The sequence below is a fragment of the Mixophyes fleayi genome, chromosome 1, assembly GCF_038048845.1.
Source record: "Mixophyes fleayi isolate aMixFle1 chromosome 1, aMixFle1.hap1, whole genome shotgun sequence".
Classification (NCBI taxonomy): Eukaryota; Metazoa; Chordata; class Amphibia; order Anura; family Limnodynastidae; genus Mixophyes; species Mixophyes fleayi.
Window position 1 is genome coordinate 202961891 of NC_134402.1, and position 17018 is coordinate 202978908.

The 17018-nt window shown below is 37.3% G+C and overlaps 1 protein-coding gene across 2 annotated transcripts in view; it reads left to right on the forward strand.

Annotated features, from left to right (window-relative positions):
- The window catches only part of SCAMP4 (secretory carrier membrane protein 4), a 113948-nt gene extending 97366 nt beyond the window's left edge, over positions 1 to 16582 (forward strand). For both annotated transcript variants that reach the window (XM_075204779.1, XM_075204780.1), the window contains 3 exons: positions 11788 to 11889; positions 13319 to 13436; positions 15290 to 16582. In XM_075204779.1, the coding sequence (XP_075060880.1) occupies positions 11788 to 11889; positions 13319 to 13436; positions 15290 to 15466 (397 nt within the window). In that variant the 3' untranslated portion in view covers positions 15467 to 16582. The remainder of the gene's footprint in view (positions 1 to 11787; positions 11890 to 13318; positions 13437 to 15289) is intronic.
- Positions 16583 to 17018: the final 436 nt, after the last annotated feature.

Consider the following 17018-nt stretch of genomic DNA (forward strand, 5'->3'; position numbering starts at 1 on the left):
ATACGCCTCGACTTCTCAAGCAATTCCACAAGAAATGGAACAACACCTTTATTGGAGGGAGTACTGTCGCGATCTTACCTTTTCCTTGGTCCAAAACTGTTCGTCCCACTATCAGCGTGGCCGTGCAACACTTCTGTGTGCCGGCATCAGGTGACTGTATCTGGAGGTGGCTAATTTAAATCCCCTTCAGTATTTAAAACTCGCTCTGACAGTAGCATTGTCAGAGCAACAAGTTACGTCATGTGTCTGACTTCCAGTTCCTGGATTTTTGCTCCCCTGTGATTTGGGTGATCTTCTGGGTTCTCCCATTTCAGGTGACAGTCTGTGTACCAGTTCTGGCTCTGTTTTGACTCTCATATCTGCCTCCTGATTTTATACTTTCCTGACCACCTGTGTAACAGTGCCCGGCACCATTTGACTCTCCTATCTGCCTCCTGATTTTGCACTATACTGACTGCCTGTGTACCAGTTGCCAGGTTGCTTGACTTCACTACTGTCTCCTAAGCCCATCCTACCTTGCAGTTCTTGATGAACACCGGGGGACTCAATAGAGTCCGCACCCCTAGTTCGCCAGCGCCAATCTAGTTTAACACTTGGAATCTCAACTCCTCTGGTTCGTTACATGTATCCATTCTCAGAGGTTCCAAAAACAAATTTTGGCCAGTTCTTCAAACTGATGCCACGAACCACAAAGTAGCTTGGTACTTTGCAAGAATAAAGGATCTGAAGGCATTTCTAGTGGACACCATTATGGTCTCATGGATGTACCAACTAGTGTATCTTTTTTCCTCCTATCCCCATGTGTACTTGAGTGCTACAGAAGGCTAAGAGAGAAAATGTTCCAGTAATTCTGGTAGCTCCTGACTGGCCGAGAAGATAATGATATGCCGACATTCTAAGCCTGCCGACAGAACCAGCATAGAGTCTGCTTCTAAGAGTAGATCTTCTACGTTTTATAACACCTGACTAGCCACAGGTTGGTCAGGGCTGATGTAAATAGATTGTCATCCTTGACTCGCAGAAGAAAGGATGACCAGCAACAAAACAAACAATTGTGAGACGGATTAGGGCTATAATACGATAGACTATATCTCAGAGGGAACACCAGTTCCTGATAACATTGCAGCCCACTCTACCAGATTGGTGAGTGCCTCCTGGGCAGTGTGGTATGGAGCCTCAGTTGAACAGCTGTGCCAGGCAGCAACCTGGTCTCCAACCATACTTTTTATAAATTCTACAGGTTCAGTGTAATTGTGAGGAGAGCAAGGTGCCACTATTATGAGTGCTAGGCTACTTTGCTAGGTAATTGCTTCTCATTTCCACATTGTGTATTTTATATAATACAGGAGTGCGCATCATATTACGTTAAAGTTAAGCTTGTAAATATGTTCCTCATAGGTTATAAGTAAGTGTTACAATGTTCAGTATGTTATTGTTACTGTTGTGCCCAGTTGACAAAAGTGGTTAAATTGTGTCAGGTGTGTTTTAATGTATATAGTTAAATAGGTATTATTGGGTGAGCCACATGGACATGTCCTGCTGGGCAGTTAGCAGGTCCAGGGTTCTATCTGATCCAGGGTTCTATTGAGCAGTTAGGGCAGTAGATATTGATCAGTATATTAAGCTTTTGTCACTGCTGTGTTCACATGTAAATCACCTGTTGTCAATAAAATTAAGTTGTATCTGCCTCTGAGGTCGGCTGAGTGAAATATACGCACCTATCCTCACAGTATCATCATCATCAATAGATTGCAAAGGATAAAAAGTGATTTGTATGCTATGTGGTCTAGTCACAAAGCAATGTTTGTCTGGGGTCAGAGGGTTGTTGTCTTGTGTGAATTGTATAAAAGGTGGTAATAGGGTAGACTAGTGAAGTTAAGAGGGTGGTTGAGGAATATTGTAAAACATATATAGATTGATACATACATCAGGCGCTGTCTTCACACACACTGGGAAGAAGGATGTATATAACACATGGAACCAATATCCAAAGTTCAATACTCTGAAATATGAAAATATACAACACAGAAAAAAACTAATGGTGAAGTATGTTTGGCATAAGTGTGATTATGTTGGATCGAATCACTCCTATATAAATATATGCCCGTGCCAGATATTGATAGTGCACACAACACCCGTGTTTCCACTCTATGGAAGTCCCCTATAGGGTATGCGCTTACTCAAAGGTAGAAATAATGAAGCCCTCAGAGGATGTAGCGATGTTTCACTTTTTTCAGATTGTTCTCATTGGCGATTTGCACTCAAAAATAAGAAGAATAAAACCAATCTGGTGCATTACCTTTTATAAAACAATCATATAAAATTCCAATACATATTGCTCGTACCGGAAAGCGGTATAATTCACGCATGTAACGACGAGGTAGATGTATCCCTCAGCCCAGTCAATTCCATCCATCCATGCGTGTACCCGACAGTCCCGATAACTCAGCTGTTTAAAACTAACGCATTTCAACCTGGATGTGGTCTTTTTCAAAAGACCGCTGTTGTGCCCAGTGAGGGATACATCTACCTCGTTGTTACATGCGTGAATTATACAGCTTTCCGGTACGAGCAATATGTATTGGAATTTTATATGATTGTTTTATAAAAGGTAATGCACCAGATTGGTTTTATTCTTCTTATTTTTGAGTGCAAATCGCCAATGAGAACAATCTGAAAAAAAGTGAAACATCGCTACATCCTCTGAGGGCTTCATTATTTCTACCTTTGAGTAAGCGCATACCCTATAGGGGACTTCCATAGAGTGGAAACACGGGTGTTGTGTGCACTATCAATATCTGGCACGGGCATATATTTATATAGGAGTGATTAGATCCAACATAATCACACTTATGCCAAACATACTTCACCATTAGTTTTTTTCTGTGTTGTATATTTTCATATTTCAGAGTATTGAACTTTGGATATTGGTTCCATGTGTTATATACATCCTTCTTCCCAGTGTGTGTGAAGACAGCGCCTGATGTATGTATCGATCTATATATGTTATACTATTGTGAAGTTGTGGTGAACTTTTTTTGATACAAGCAGGGCGGCATATCTTAGTGGAGCGCCACAGACACAGCTCATCATTGTTATACCTAATGAGGAATATTGTAAGCTTATAGGTAAAGAAAAAGGCAAGAAGTGTGTACAAGGGGCACTTAAGGGCTTATATATTATGTCTCATTGATATAAACAATAAAATATGCATTATAGCTTTATTGCTATGCATTAAAATAGAGATTCATCTTCTAACCAACCTGTCTTTTTAGAAACGCTCCTGGATAAAGTGGATTCGATTAAGACAGGCACTCTTGTAATTGGTGGCGACTTTAACTGGGTTCTTCACCCCATGATAGATTTGCCGGTAAGCTGTATTGGAAGGTGAGATGCACTATGCACGAACACCAGCTGGTCGACACGTGGCATCTTCAACACCCCACAGACCGAGACTACACTTTCTTTTCACACCCGCACAATACATACTCGAGACTGGACTACTTTTTTCCTACACATAATCATTTGCCCTTGATCATAGATGTATCCATAGGTCAGGTTACCTGGTCTGACCATGCGCCGGTGTACCTGACACTCTCTACCATCAGGACAGAAAATCGTCCTTTCACCTGGAGACTAAATGAATTCTTGATTCAGGATGCCCATAATAAATCCTTGATAGAGACGGCACTAATGGAATATGTCCAAACTAATGACACCCCTGACGTCTCCAAAATATCATGTGGTAAAAATGAACCTATTGCCTCGGATCCTCTACCTGCTTCACACGCTCCCTATACATCTTCCCGCTTCATGGTTCAAGACACTACATAAAGCTGTTCAGGATTTCGTGTGGAAGGTTAGAAGTCCCCGTTTTAAGCACGACATACTATACGTGCGTAAACATGCAGGGAGCCTACAACTCCCTCACTTTGCTTTGTTCTACGACATTGTAAAGTTAAATAGAGTGTTGAACTGGACAAGGCAGAGCCCTGACAAGCAATGGGTCTGGATAGAGAGCTACGTTTCGGACAAGGCATTTCAATCCATGCCCTAGTTGTCATCATTTCCTAAAATTGCCCATCCAACTGTTACGCCAACTATGGCTAGATGGTCCAAACTACGTTCAGTCCCACACATCTCTTCACGACACTCGCCTCAGACACCGACGTTTGACAACCCAGACTTTCCTCCTGTCCATACTAGATGGACCTTTAGACATTGGATTGGGGCGGGTCTCAATCATGTTGGCCAGCTGGTGGGTGCCTCTGGGGTTTTACCTTTCGCTGATCTCCAGTCCAAATGGGAACTTCCAGGCACGGAGATATGGAAACATTAACAGCTCCGACACTTCCTGGGCACCCCGGGGATTCGGGAATCTGCGGGGCGGCCGCTCACTCAGTTTGAATCTTTATGTACCACTTCATTATATCCTAGACATACACTATCTCTCATTTACGGTATCCTTAGTTAGCATTTCTATAATAAACGACCTACCTTCACATGAGATTGGGCGCGGGAATTGAACTGTTCAATAACCGAACAGGATTGGAATGTTATTTTTCTACGCACGCAGGCTAGCTCAATAAGTATAAGAGTAATTGAAACACAGTACAAGGTGATGACTAGATGGTACCGGTGCCCCAGTCTGCTCGCTAAAATGTTTCCGGGGGTGTCAAATCTGTGCAGGCGATGTCAGTCAGCGCCAGGTACCCCCTTACATATATGGTGGGAGTGTATAGCACTTAGACCCTTCTGGGATGCAGTTCTTCTTCTTGCTAACGCCATTGAGGGTGTATAACTACCTAATTGCCCCAATTATTGGTTGCTTAATGACAACAATATGACCATTTCCCAATATAAAAAAACAACAGTTAAAAATCTTAGTAATGCGGCAAAGGCCGTGATCCCGGTGCACTTGAAAACTCCAAATTCCCCAGCCATTAAAGAATGGTTTGCTCGTTTGGAGTTCTACAGGACAATGGACGATATACTTTATTCATCTATGGACAAATATAGAAAATATTATCTTGTGTGGTTTGAGTGTCTCAAATTCAAAGATTCACCATTATACACTCAGTGCAACAACTGAACCTTTCTACCTACCCCATTCCAAACAATTCTTTCCTTTCCCCCCTTTACCCATCTTCCTTCTTTCCCCCATCCCCCAAGCTGTACTAATGTATAACATTTTACTTGCTTGTTGGTTTTCTTTTTTGTTTTGGGTTTTCTGTTCCCCAGTAACACCTTAAATATTTTAAATTTAGTGTCCAATGCAAGCCATGAATGTTTGTAAAGCTGTATATTACTAATAAAAAAAAGATTTACAAAATAAAAATAGAGATTCATCAATAATTTGGTTCCCTATATATCTTCTAGGATAGCGAAATATTAAAATAGATAACTGTAAGTGTAAAATAGCAGTAATAACTGCTCAGCCACTTCACTGCTCACTTGTATATATACTATACTTTTCTTTCAATATTGTTGCCTGATAACATAATCTAACTGCAATTTGCAGTGTTTTAAATACAAATGAAGGTAAGTATGGCTACTAATATAAGACAATAAAGGATGTTACAATAGTGTGTAAGTGTATCTTTTTATGGTTTCATGTCCATTAACTCCTCTAAAGAGAGATATAGATCGCCTTGATTTCCACTTAGTTCAAGGTATTTTAAGGGGACTTGATGTTACTGCGAGTGATGTATTACTTGAGTGTACTTTCATCGTTACACTAATCCCATGTATATGCAATCACTGGAATCCCAACGTCTTAATAAACAATCATTCATATGTATAATCACTTTTTTTCTTTTTTCCAAATTTGTAGCACTATGATTTGTGTACTAATTTATTGATAAGATATTAATACTCCTTCAGTTCCCCATAATGCTCCAAGTTAATGACTCACTTTCAATTATACAATTTATATCTCACTTCAGAAAGATACTGCTATTAATTAACCCTTTAGTGGACAGCTAAATCATGAACTTATCAGGGACAGGTGAATTGTTCAAGCTGTTAGTTTGACTTCATTTAGCATTATCCATGTTCTTATATAATCCCCCTTAGACGCCAGCAGTAAGGAATTGATTCATAAGTATAATCTAGTGAGCAAGTGAAAGTGGCGTCTGCTGACGCATGTTTTGCTAAATGCTTTATCAAGACTAACCGGTGGTCTGACCGGACAAGCCTTTTATAGTCAAAGAAGACGCCCCCGTTCATTTAATATTCACCCTTACTTAGAGACGTTTATTAGCAACGTATTTCTAGTTGGTCCACATCGTGATCATAGGAACGCCCTCATTTATTTAATATTCACCCTTGCTTGGAGACGTTTATTAGCAACAGGCTTCTAGTTGGTCCACACGACAGTCTCAGTCATCGTTGTTCCAAAGCTGACATCACTATTTGACAAACAGCTTTTTCAACCAATCACATGGCGGGCTCGGCCCCCCATTCTCGATGGTTGGTGGATTCATTTGTTTACTTCACAGACCACACACATTGGGGCCATGACAATTCAACACAATACACAATCCACACACTGGCAGAACTACAGTGACATCCTGGATAAGCAGGGCATCCCGACCAATTGTCAAGAATAGTTATCAAATTAACACTTTCAATTCTCTATGAACGATCCAGATCATTCATTTTAATTAACATATGAATATTATTATGTGAGTTTATAGTAGTGATAGCCATTAAGTAGTGAGGTATTACTGCCATACAAATTAATACTATGACAGTATATATTGTAATACACTGTGATGTGATAATGTGAATAAGGGTATGAATTAGTTAATATAAAATTAAGTGAAGGAGGAGATGACATTAAATAAATAAATATAAACCATTATTTATAAGGTATATCCATAAAATAAGGTGAAGTGATTACTATACAAAAATAAGAATGGTGAAATTAGTAAGTGTAACGAAAATAGGTAATGTAATCAAAATACATTTATCATATCATAATTTATAGGAAAACAGTATAATTGTTGTAATCATTTAATCCATGGGGTATTATACTCCCCGTTAGGAAAATCTTTTTTTAATCCCTTCTTAACAATTCCTGTTGGGGGTCTCCCCCTCTAATGCCCATATCAACTAGTTCCATCGCAAAGGCTTGTAAGAATTTGAGGTCACCGTTATGATGTTTTAAAAAGTTACGGGCAACCATAGTAAGTGACTTGAAATTATTCTTGTCTCTTTCTGTGTTCCTGATATTACTTGCATGTTCCAAGACACGTTTAAAGAGTCTGCTCGTCATACCTACATAATTTTACTTACATAGACATGTAAAGCAGTATATAACCCTAAGGGAATCACAGTTGAGGAACCCTCTGATATTCCTTGTTTTTAAATATCTGTCAGTGTATTTCTTAGTTTGCACCATGTATTGACATGCCTTGCAAGTACTGCATTTGTAGAATCCAGGTGGGTCTCCTATCAGTTTTCATTTTATCTGGAGACAAGAAAGTATGCACCAAATGATCTTTAAGATTTTTGGCTCTCTGCCAAGTCATAAAGATCCTGTCTTCCAATATATTTTTCAAGTCCTTATCCATAAGGAAAATGTTTCAATGTTTTTGAAAAATCTTTCTGATGTCTTCCCATTCAGAGCAGAAGGTACCCACCATTCGTGCCTTTGAGTCTCTCAAACCAGACTTGGGTTTAGAGTAAATGAGGGTATCTCAATTCCGTTTATTGACAGCCATTTCTGCTTTCTTAATGATTTTTTTTACTATATCCTATATATATGATGTAGTCCATCTTTTAATTCTTTGGACCTTATTGCGTATGTCACATCTTCCAACAGTTACGCCTCATTCTTATTAATTCTCCCTTAGGAATACCTTTTATCACTGGTGGGAAATGTGAACTTGTTGAATGTAGTAGTAAGCTGTTTGTAGCCGTTTTTTAACGATAAATATCTGTAGTCAACTTTCCACCACAGGTCTTGGTAATAGTGAAATCTAAAAAATTGATTTTGTCATTATGGATTTCCGATGTTAATTTGAGGTTTAATTGGTTAGTATTTAGAATTTCAGTAAATTCATAGAATAAATCTTCATCCCCATCCCACAATAACAGGATATCGTCTATGTATTTTAGCCATACATAGACATGATCGGTATATTTTTAGTTTTTCTCATTAAATACCAATTCCCTTTCCCACCATCCCAGGAAGAGGTTGGCGTATGTCCGGGGGACACGATGTGCTCACCACAGTTCCCCTAATTTGTAGGAAGAACTGATTCTCAAATACAAAGTAATTTTTTGTTAGGATAGATATCAACAATTTAATTATGAAGTCATTAATGTCTGTTTTTCGTGCCATGTTCAAAAAGTAACCAACCACCTCTATACCTTGTTCAGGTGAGATATTATATATTAGTATAAAGAAACTCGACATCATAAGATGCCAATTTCATTGTCGGGCTGATTTGGATGTTGTTAATTTTAGTCAGGGCATCTGAAGTATCTCTAATATGGGAATTCAGACTTATCACATACTGACGAAGATGTAGGTCAACATATCTGCTTGTATTTTTTGTCATGCTGCCAATACCCGAGACAATAGGTCTCCCAGGTGGGTTTGACTCCTTTTTAGGAATTTTGGGTAACATGTAGATAGTGGGTATCTTTGGACATGACACTTTAAGAAATTCATAATCATTCTTTGATATTGTCCCATTCTGATAGGTATGACTGATTAAATCATTATATTGGGATAGGAAATTGGCTGCGGGGTTGAAAATTAATTGTTTATAACAATCCGCATTATTCAATTGTTGGTAGATCTCCTTCAAATATTGCGGAAATGACCACAATACAATATTTCCTCCCTTGTCAGAAGGTTTCATGATTGTGTCATCCCACCCTTGGATTTCTTGTAGTGCGCTTCTTTCTTCACAATTTAAATTACTTTTGAAACATATTTCCGATGCTTAGTTCTCAAATAGAGATTATCCAAATCCTTAGATACTAAATCTCTATAAATCTTGATTTGTGGACATATTGACATATCTGGGGTGAAAGTTGATCTTTTTTCTTTTGAAATCACACAATTTGCTCATTCATAGATAAATCAGATCCCTGTATAGAAGAGTCTAATTCTTCAAATGTCGTCAAGGCTTGTAGTTCTTCTGTATTAAAACAGGTATTATTTGTATTATCCAGTATAGTATCTCTCGTGATAATTTCTTCTTTATTAAAATTACTAAAAAAACTTTTTGAGAATTAATTTCCTTGAAAATAGTGTGAAGTCCTTCTCACATTCAAACCTACCGAGGGGTTGGGTAGGTGAGAATGATAGTTCTCTACTAAGTAATTTAATGTGGAGGGGGCCTAATGTTCTTTGTGTTAAATTAATAACTCGCAAAGAGTCTTCTAATAGCGCAATCTCCAATTGTTTCTCCATTGGTATTGTGGGGCATCCTGCCCCTCCATCTGTTTCCTTTTTTCTCTTTTTAGATTTTGAAATTGATCTAAACCTTCCTAATCCTTGAGCTTATCACTCACATGCGTCAGATCTTCAGCATATTTAGCTTATAGTAGAGCATCATGTTTCATCAAAATATTGATTAGCTCAAAGGAGCATTTAGTGAGGGCAGACTCCCAATCTCTCTTTAATTCATCATTAAAAAGTTTGAATGCTGGGTACAATCTAGGCCTTGGCCTCTTGGGATCATGTTTTGTTTTATATAATTTTGAAACTTTGTTTTATTCCACTAAGTTTTTATCTGTTTAAACATGATGTTCTTTAGTTCCACTAGATATTGTGACCAGTCCCTTGTTGTATTATTCATATCAAAAACATCCGATAAAAAGTCCACATCAGTGTTTCCTTGCCATTTCTTGTCTTTTCAGTAAGTCACCACTGATACTAAATGACGCCATTGGTGTATCTTCTATTATCTGCCCAAAATAGGTGAAGATTATTTAACAATATGATAATTATATATCATTAATAATCAATATTTCCCATGCTGGTGTGCAAGAAAGTGAAAAACAAAAAATGGAGGCCACCAGGTGAGGCAGTGTCTGATTATGTAAACCAAGTTTCAGTTATTGCCAGAAGGGTATTTTGAGGTTGTGTGAGTGAAAGAGGTCATATATGGAGGTAAGTTTGTTACAAACAAAGCGTGCATCATCTGTCTCCCTTCTCTTTGGAAGAGAAGGGAGATAGATAATGCATTTGAGGTTTGCAGGATTTCGGTCGTGTTCTGCTATATGTGTAGTGGGGGACCTGAATTAGGAGATATATCACCAGCTAATAGAAGCAGAGAGAGAGCAAAAGATAGGGAAGAGCATTGTAAAGTGTGTGACCTTTCATTTTCTGGTGAGAGGAGGAGGCTGTTCCCAGTTAGAGAAAATAAATAGGACAAACATTCATGAGCATTAACTTGGTGTGAGTGGAGTAATGAAGGGGCAATGTGCACAAATGTTTGTGTTGCAGGAAGGTGATTTAAAAGTAAGAGCCACAGAGTTAAAGTAGTTAAAAGAAATACCTATTTGCAGTGTTCCGTGTAGTTAGTGAAGTAGTGCAGAGATAGGCTGAGCAGATGTAGCTTATTTCTGGGAGTATTCAGATGTTGCCCAATGTTTGTTCAACTGTGTTGTTTAACTGCATTTTCCAAACACTTTGTGAGAAAACCCAATTAGTGTAGAAAAGCGCAACCACGTCACACCCCAGACACGTCTTCCCCTTAAACTGAATGCAAAATATAGTGAGGCTGATTTGAGAATACACTACATCTGTGCTAATTTGTCAACTTATCGGCGGAAAGAGAAAAACAAAACAAAATTATTTGTACCATTAGGCTAGAGGAGTCCAGATACCTATCATATATCTGGCATCAATAAAACACTCTGGACAATATAGGTTAAAACAATAGATAACAAAATTCGGTTACATACATTAAACACACAGTTATATGGCTGAGATACAAATTAATGAAGTTAAGATTAATAGAATATGAGAAGTATTACTTGATAAACATACTTTTAAAAATAAAACAGTTGCAGAGATGAACAGCATAAATGAATGAGATGTGGGTTCATGATAGATGGGTATTTGTTTGCCCAAAGACACCAGCTTTGGAGAAAAAGTTTTGCATGCAACTGTCTTGAAATATCCTTCTCTAGGGGTAGTTTTCGAACATCCCAAAGGTTAGCAGTTAACCCAAATAAGAGAAAACAGGATTTTTGTACTTGCCTTTTAAATCCATGGCTCTGATTGCATTTGGTGGAAACTGTGTCCCCACCTATTTTTCGCACTGTTTAAGGTTGTGGTGTTCTTGTTTGATGGGTTATTTCAGTCCTATCCTATTGGCTTTGTTACTTAAAAAAACAGAGGAGCTATTGGTCGAGGGGTATAGTTGGGAAGGAGCTTGAACTCAAATAAATGTATACAGTAGTTTAGAATTATTGCCTACTCCAGCGCCCTCTATACCCCAAGGTTAGTGTCCTCCAATTGGAATCTGAGAAATTGATTTACCAGTAAGAAAGAGGAGGAAAAATCCTCTCTTTTCTTTTTCTTTTTTTTAATATTACAATTTTTTGTTTTTATGTCTGTATAGATGTATGATGTCTCCTGTAATTTATTTGTTCTTCAAACAGAATATAAAGGTTGATAGCAAAAGGATAGTGCCTTCCATGCAGTAACCAGTTACATGTCTTCATGATAATGATGTACAGAATTAAAATACTTCATGTAATAGTCCATCTCTTTCCTCCTTTATGTCAGACAAATTGTTTCAAAATTTTCTCCAGGTCAGACAGCTCCTTCAACTTCATGGCTTTCTTCTTTGTGTGTGGGGTGCAGTTTGTCCTATCAGTTATCCAGGCCATCGGGATTTCAGGATGGGGTGCTTGGTGAGTCTACTATGTCAAAACCACCTTTCCACAGTGATTTTGAAGGTTAAAATCACAGCTGAAGATCATGATCAATATACTCGCACCTTAAAAAGCAAAATGTGAGTGTACACTTATGTTTATTTCAGGCAGACAAATGGGGGAATTTGGACATAACTAAATGTACCTAGGGTTGCATTTTTTCCAATTTGTAAATAACCCCCCGATGAGTCATGTGACACAAGTGACCTGACTAAGCACCACATTTAGGTATTGACATCACTAAGCACGAAGTATACGAACTTGTTTTACAGCAGTGCCTACATATATTAATTTGACCTAAACAGTATAAAGGTCTTTACAAACATATGGTTAAATATGTGCCACTGGTGCTTTATATTGCACTGTGTTCTCTGGAAGGTGATCACCTGTACGCTGATGCAAAATAGTGACCTATTGATCATTATAAGAATCACTTTCGTCCATATTAATTTACTGGATGTACCATGAATGCAGATAGTTCAGTTATCAGTCGAGAATCCTGTTAGTACAGACAATGCGATCAGTTGATCAGTATGTTGAGATTTGCTTACACTGTGTTCACCATCCAGAGAATGCTGTTGGTAGTTTTAACAGTATTCAAACTTGAGTAATATCTTTCATGAAGCTGTATTCAACAAGGTACAGCTCGGCAAAGTATTACAGGCACTTCAGCATGAAGTCAACATGAATCATGGTGAACAGGATAGTACACATACCAATTTCTGTTAGCTCCTTATACTAAAACAAATGTCTAACTTTGCAATTCTCCATTGTGGTTTTCTGTGGTTGATTAAGCTATTATATCTGAAAGATACATTTTACATACCTTAATCAGATATTAGTAAGTAGCTTGCATGTGTGCTAATCTTGTAACATTTTATGGTCTCCTAGTCTTAGACAACTCTTCAGGTGTCTCCTTACAAAACACACAAACTTGACTATATTCTTACAAACATACTGCTGACTTAATCAAAAGTAGAATTGATATAAAAAGTATTCTAAAACAAAAAAGAGGTTCATTCTATAACAAACGCAATGCAGGATAAAGCACCATAGGTGGACTTTGAGCTCAATTACAGTGCAGTGGAACACACCATGGGCAGATGTGTTAATGCCTGTGAGCACAAACCCCAGCTATAGATTCATGTATCTCCACAGTGACTTCTAGTATTCGTAAGGTTTACACTACATTATTCCCTAAATAATGTACTATATTAAATCATTACAGTATTAAGTAAACTATTAACTACTCACCGACACGTCTTTCTAATAATAGGTTTTAATGCCACTGATTGTTATAATATAATCTGCGATTGCTTACTGGAATCCTGTTTGTACTTTTACATTACATATGTTGCAAACTTGTGATATCCCTGGTACAACAACTGCCTTCTTATTAACGTTGCAGTGGCTGGCTGGCTGCGGTCGCTTTTTTCAACAGTAATGTCGGGGCTGCGATAGTGATGTTGTTCCCTGCTGTGATGTTTACAGTTAGTGCTGTGGCAACTGCTTTAGCATTGATCCGAGTAAGTACTCGTTTTTCTTTTTTTTTGTTGCGAAAGTAGCAGAAAATTGCATTAGGAAATAAAATGGTTTAGGAAGAGACAAAAACAGTAGTAGTTGCAACATGTTGTCAATTTTAGTTTATACAAGTATTTATAGCCAAATATGCTTAGTGATGTCATAACTGAATTTTTTTTTATAAGTATGTATTATTAGAAATACTATAGACTATAAGGGTTCTCCTAAAGTTAGTCTTCTTGGAGCTCCATATCCTATTTAGTTTAGATAACTTGTTTATGACTTCTAATAACATCATAATATAAGACAAGGAGTTTTTTTCCACATATAAAGATATATTTATGGATCAGTTAAGCAAGAAGCCAAGTCTGAATGAGGTGATAAGTGCATTGTTGAGTATTATAATGTAGGGTCCATTACTGCATTGATAAATCAGCCAATATATTAGAAGGCTGTTAGCTAGGAATTGTTAAAGTGAAAATTGCTTTGAGCAGTGCATATGATGACACAAAGAACTATAGGCTTACTGTAGGAAAATTAGAGCAATGTGTAAAATGTCGTGAATGGTTACCATAACTCACAAAAGTACCAGGCTCTGCTAATTTTGTGTAAATATAACTCAACTATAGACTTAGGGCACAGAAGAAAAATAATTACAGCCCCAGGATAAATTATTTTCTGTTCATCCATTACATAAAAACTTGCATGTATAGGAAAAAATATTTTCAAAAAATGCTGAAAATAAAAATAAATTAGGGCATAAAAGCTTTGATATACAGTAAGTGCCAAAGCTATGACGATTTTTATGAAAAGCATGATCTCCAGAAACAAAAGTAAGAAGTGTACCAACAAACATGTGCAAAAGTATTTGCAAGACCGTATACTGTTCAGTCGGAAGGGAGTTTGGTATATAATTGACAATCTTAAATAAGTCATGTAAACAAGCTTTATACTGGCAAAATTGGACAGATATCATCTTTTGTTGTTGTGCCTGAGAATGATCCACTTGAAATTAATCAGATAATATGTGGGTATGCCCATAAATTAAGTCAGCAGATGACCAATGTCAGCATATGTCACACTAATGGACACCATATAACTCGGTGCTTACAGTCCATGGGGTAAATGTATTGTGGTCCGTTTTTTTCAACTCGCCGGAAATCGGCGAGTTTACAGCTAACATTTGAAGCGGCGCTGGCTTGTAAAGGCAAGTTTGTCTTTACAAGCCAGCGCCACTTTAAATTTTAGCTGTCAACTCGCTGATTTCCAGGGAGTTGAAAAAATCAGACCATAATACATTTACCCCCAGGTGTGTCCAAATTGGTCACAGGTGTGTGGACATAAGAAAACGAATGCTAATGCTCTGTGTCAAATGGATTGACTCTCTTGTGCCCCTAATATAGCTATTATATCTTGCAATGCACTCACAGTTCATAGCATGTTAAATAAAATCTTAACACTGTTTGTAATAGGGATGATAAATCCTTATGTTAAATCCAAAATGCCTGTTGACTTCTTTTTTTTTTCCCAGTCCATAAAAGCTCATGAATGTAAACCCTACATAACACGACCTTTCATCCAGTTAAACGTAAAAAAACAAGAGATGTATATTGCGTTTAATATAGGGATCTTTGACCCTTATTACAACACCCATTGCTGAGCTTTAAACCCCAAAGAGAAGTTAATTCAAACATAGGTGTGGCTATGTATACAGATATACAGAGGCTATGGATAAAGATTATGTGAGAGAGAACGAGATTTGAGGTAGTCGAAATAGAAGACATTTTGAGTAAAATGTACTGCATTCAGATGAACAAAGAGGAAAACTTTTTTCATTTTGAATACTCTTCTCTCAAAGGTTCATAGACTGTACAGAGGGGGCGGTGGAAGCTTCCAGAAAGCCCAAGACGAGTGGCAAAGTGGGACATGGAAGAGTCCACCCAGCCGTGAAGAGCAGTATTCTAATTTCGCTGGACCCACTCTACCCCAGTACCCCACAGTGCCAAGCTATCCTGCAGGTGGACAGTGGCCATGAACTCCCTTTTTTTCTGTGGTTTTTTTTGTTTTTTGTTTTTTTAACGGTTGCATAGTCTTCAGTGGAAAGCTGTAATCATATTAACCTAACAGTTCATCATAGACATAAACATATATGTGAGTATCTGATTTGATCAACAAGCAACCATTTAAATGGGATACTTTGGACCATCAGCCATTATATTTTAACTTGCAATGGCTCAGTATCACAATTCATTAAAATGGATTCCACTTCCTGGACCAGAAGCCGAACTGTAAAATCAAGATTGAGCATGAAGCAAGAGCGAAAATACATTGTGATTCAAGTGATTTCTTGGTTAGGTGATAGCCACAAATCTGCTTAAATTCAGCAAAATATCTATGACTATAATAGCACAGAATATGAAAAATGGAATGGACAAAATGTATTTTATTTTCTCTAAACATTCCAATTTTGTTAAGGATAACTTACATTTATAAATCATACTTGCCGTTCTGTCCAGCCTCCCCCTCCCCCCCCAAAAAAAAAGAAAATACATATTTAGTATTAAGGATAATAATAATGATGTGCTAGATAATGTATAATGTATTATAAATTTGACATTCTTTTGTGATTATGGTGATTTTTGAACATATTTTTTATCAGGACTTAATCTATAGACCGAGACTTTCTGCTACTGCTCTTTCAAATCTTATATCCATATGAATAGATTTGTGAGACCTACAAGAGTGCCTTAATGGAGATGGACAATTTTGTGTGTATTGGAAGCTGGAATCCTTGTAAAACATTTCATATTGAAGAATAATTTAGGATCAACTTTGTCCCTGAGAATCATTTCTGGGGTGGTGATTAGTTACCTGCAAATGACAGAGTTACACCACTTACAGTAAGTGCATGCCAAATTATGAACATTAGCATGATCAGTAATAAACAACTATTCCATTTGTTTTTTATTTGTAACTTTTAGTTTATAACTTGTAAGTTATATCATAGAACAATATACTATACAATGACTTTATCTGTCATACAGTGGGAGAACCTTTAGGGTACATACCCACTGGCATTTAAACTATGCTGTTTCCATGCATTTCTAATACATGTAAAATACATGTAACACTAAAAATCAGTCCATACCCATCTGCGTTTTAACTTTCATTACAAAGATTGTTTGTTCCTTTTTCTTGCATTTTCTGTGTTTCATCACATTGGAAACTGTAGAAGAGACAAGTAATACACTTATCAAACACATATTGAACATGGTTATGCTTGAAATGTGTTTTAGCATTAATTACTGCATCTGAAATGACAGTAGATGTAACCTAAAGGTGTTTTATAACACATTAAAAATGTATGTTCTAGACTGCCTAAGGGCCCCTGTGACAAGTTCTTTGATTCGCGCCACAACAGTATAAGGTTGTAGATCCATAATTTTCAAAAGAATTGCCTCCTTGATACAAAGTGCTGAAATAATTTCTATGTTGAGACGTGTCATAGGAGTACTGTAAAATGGTTGCTTAAATTGTGAATATTAAGGTAATGTCACTGGCCCGGGTTGCATAATGGGGATCTTTTA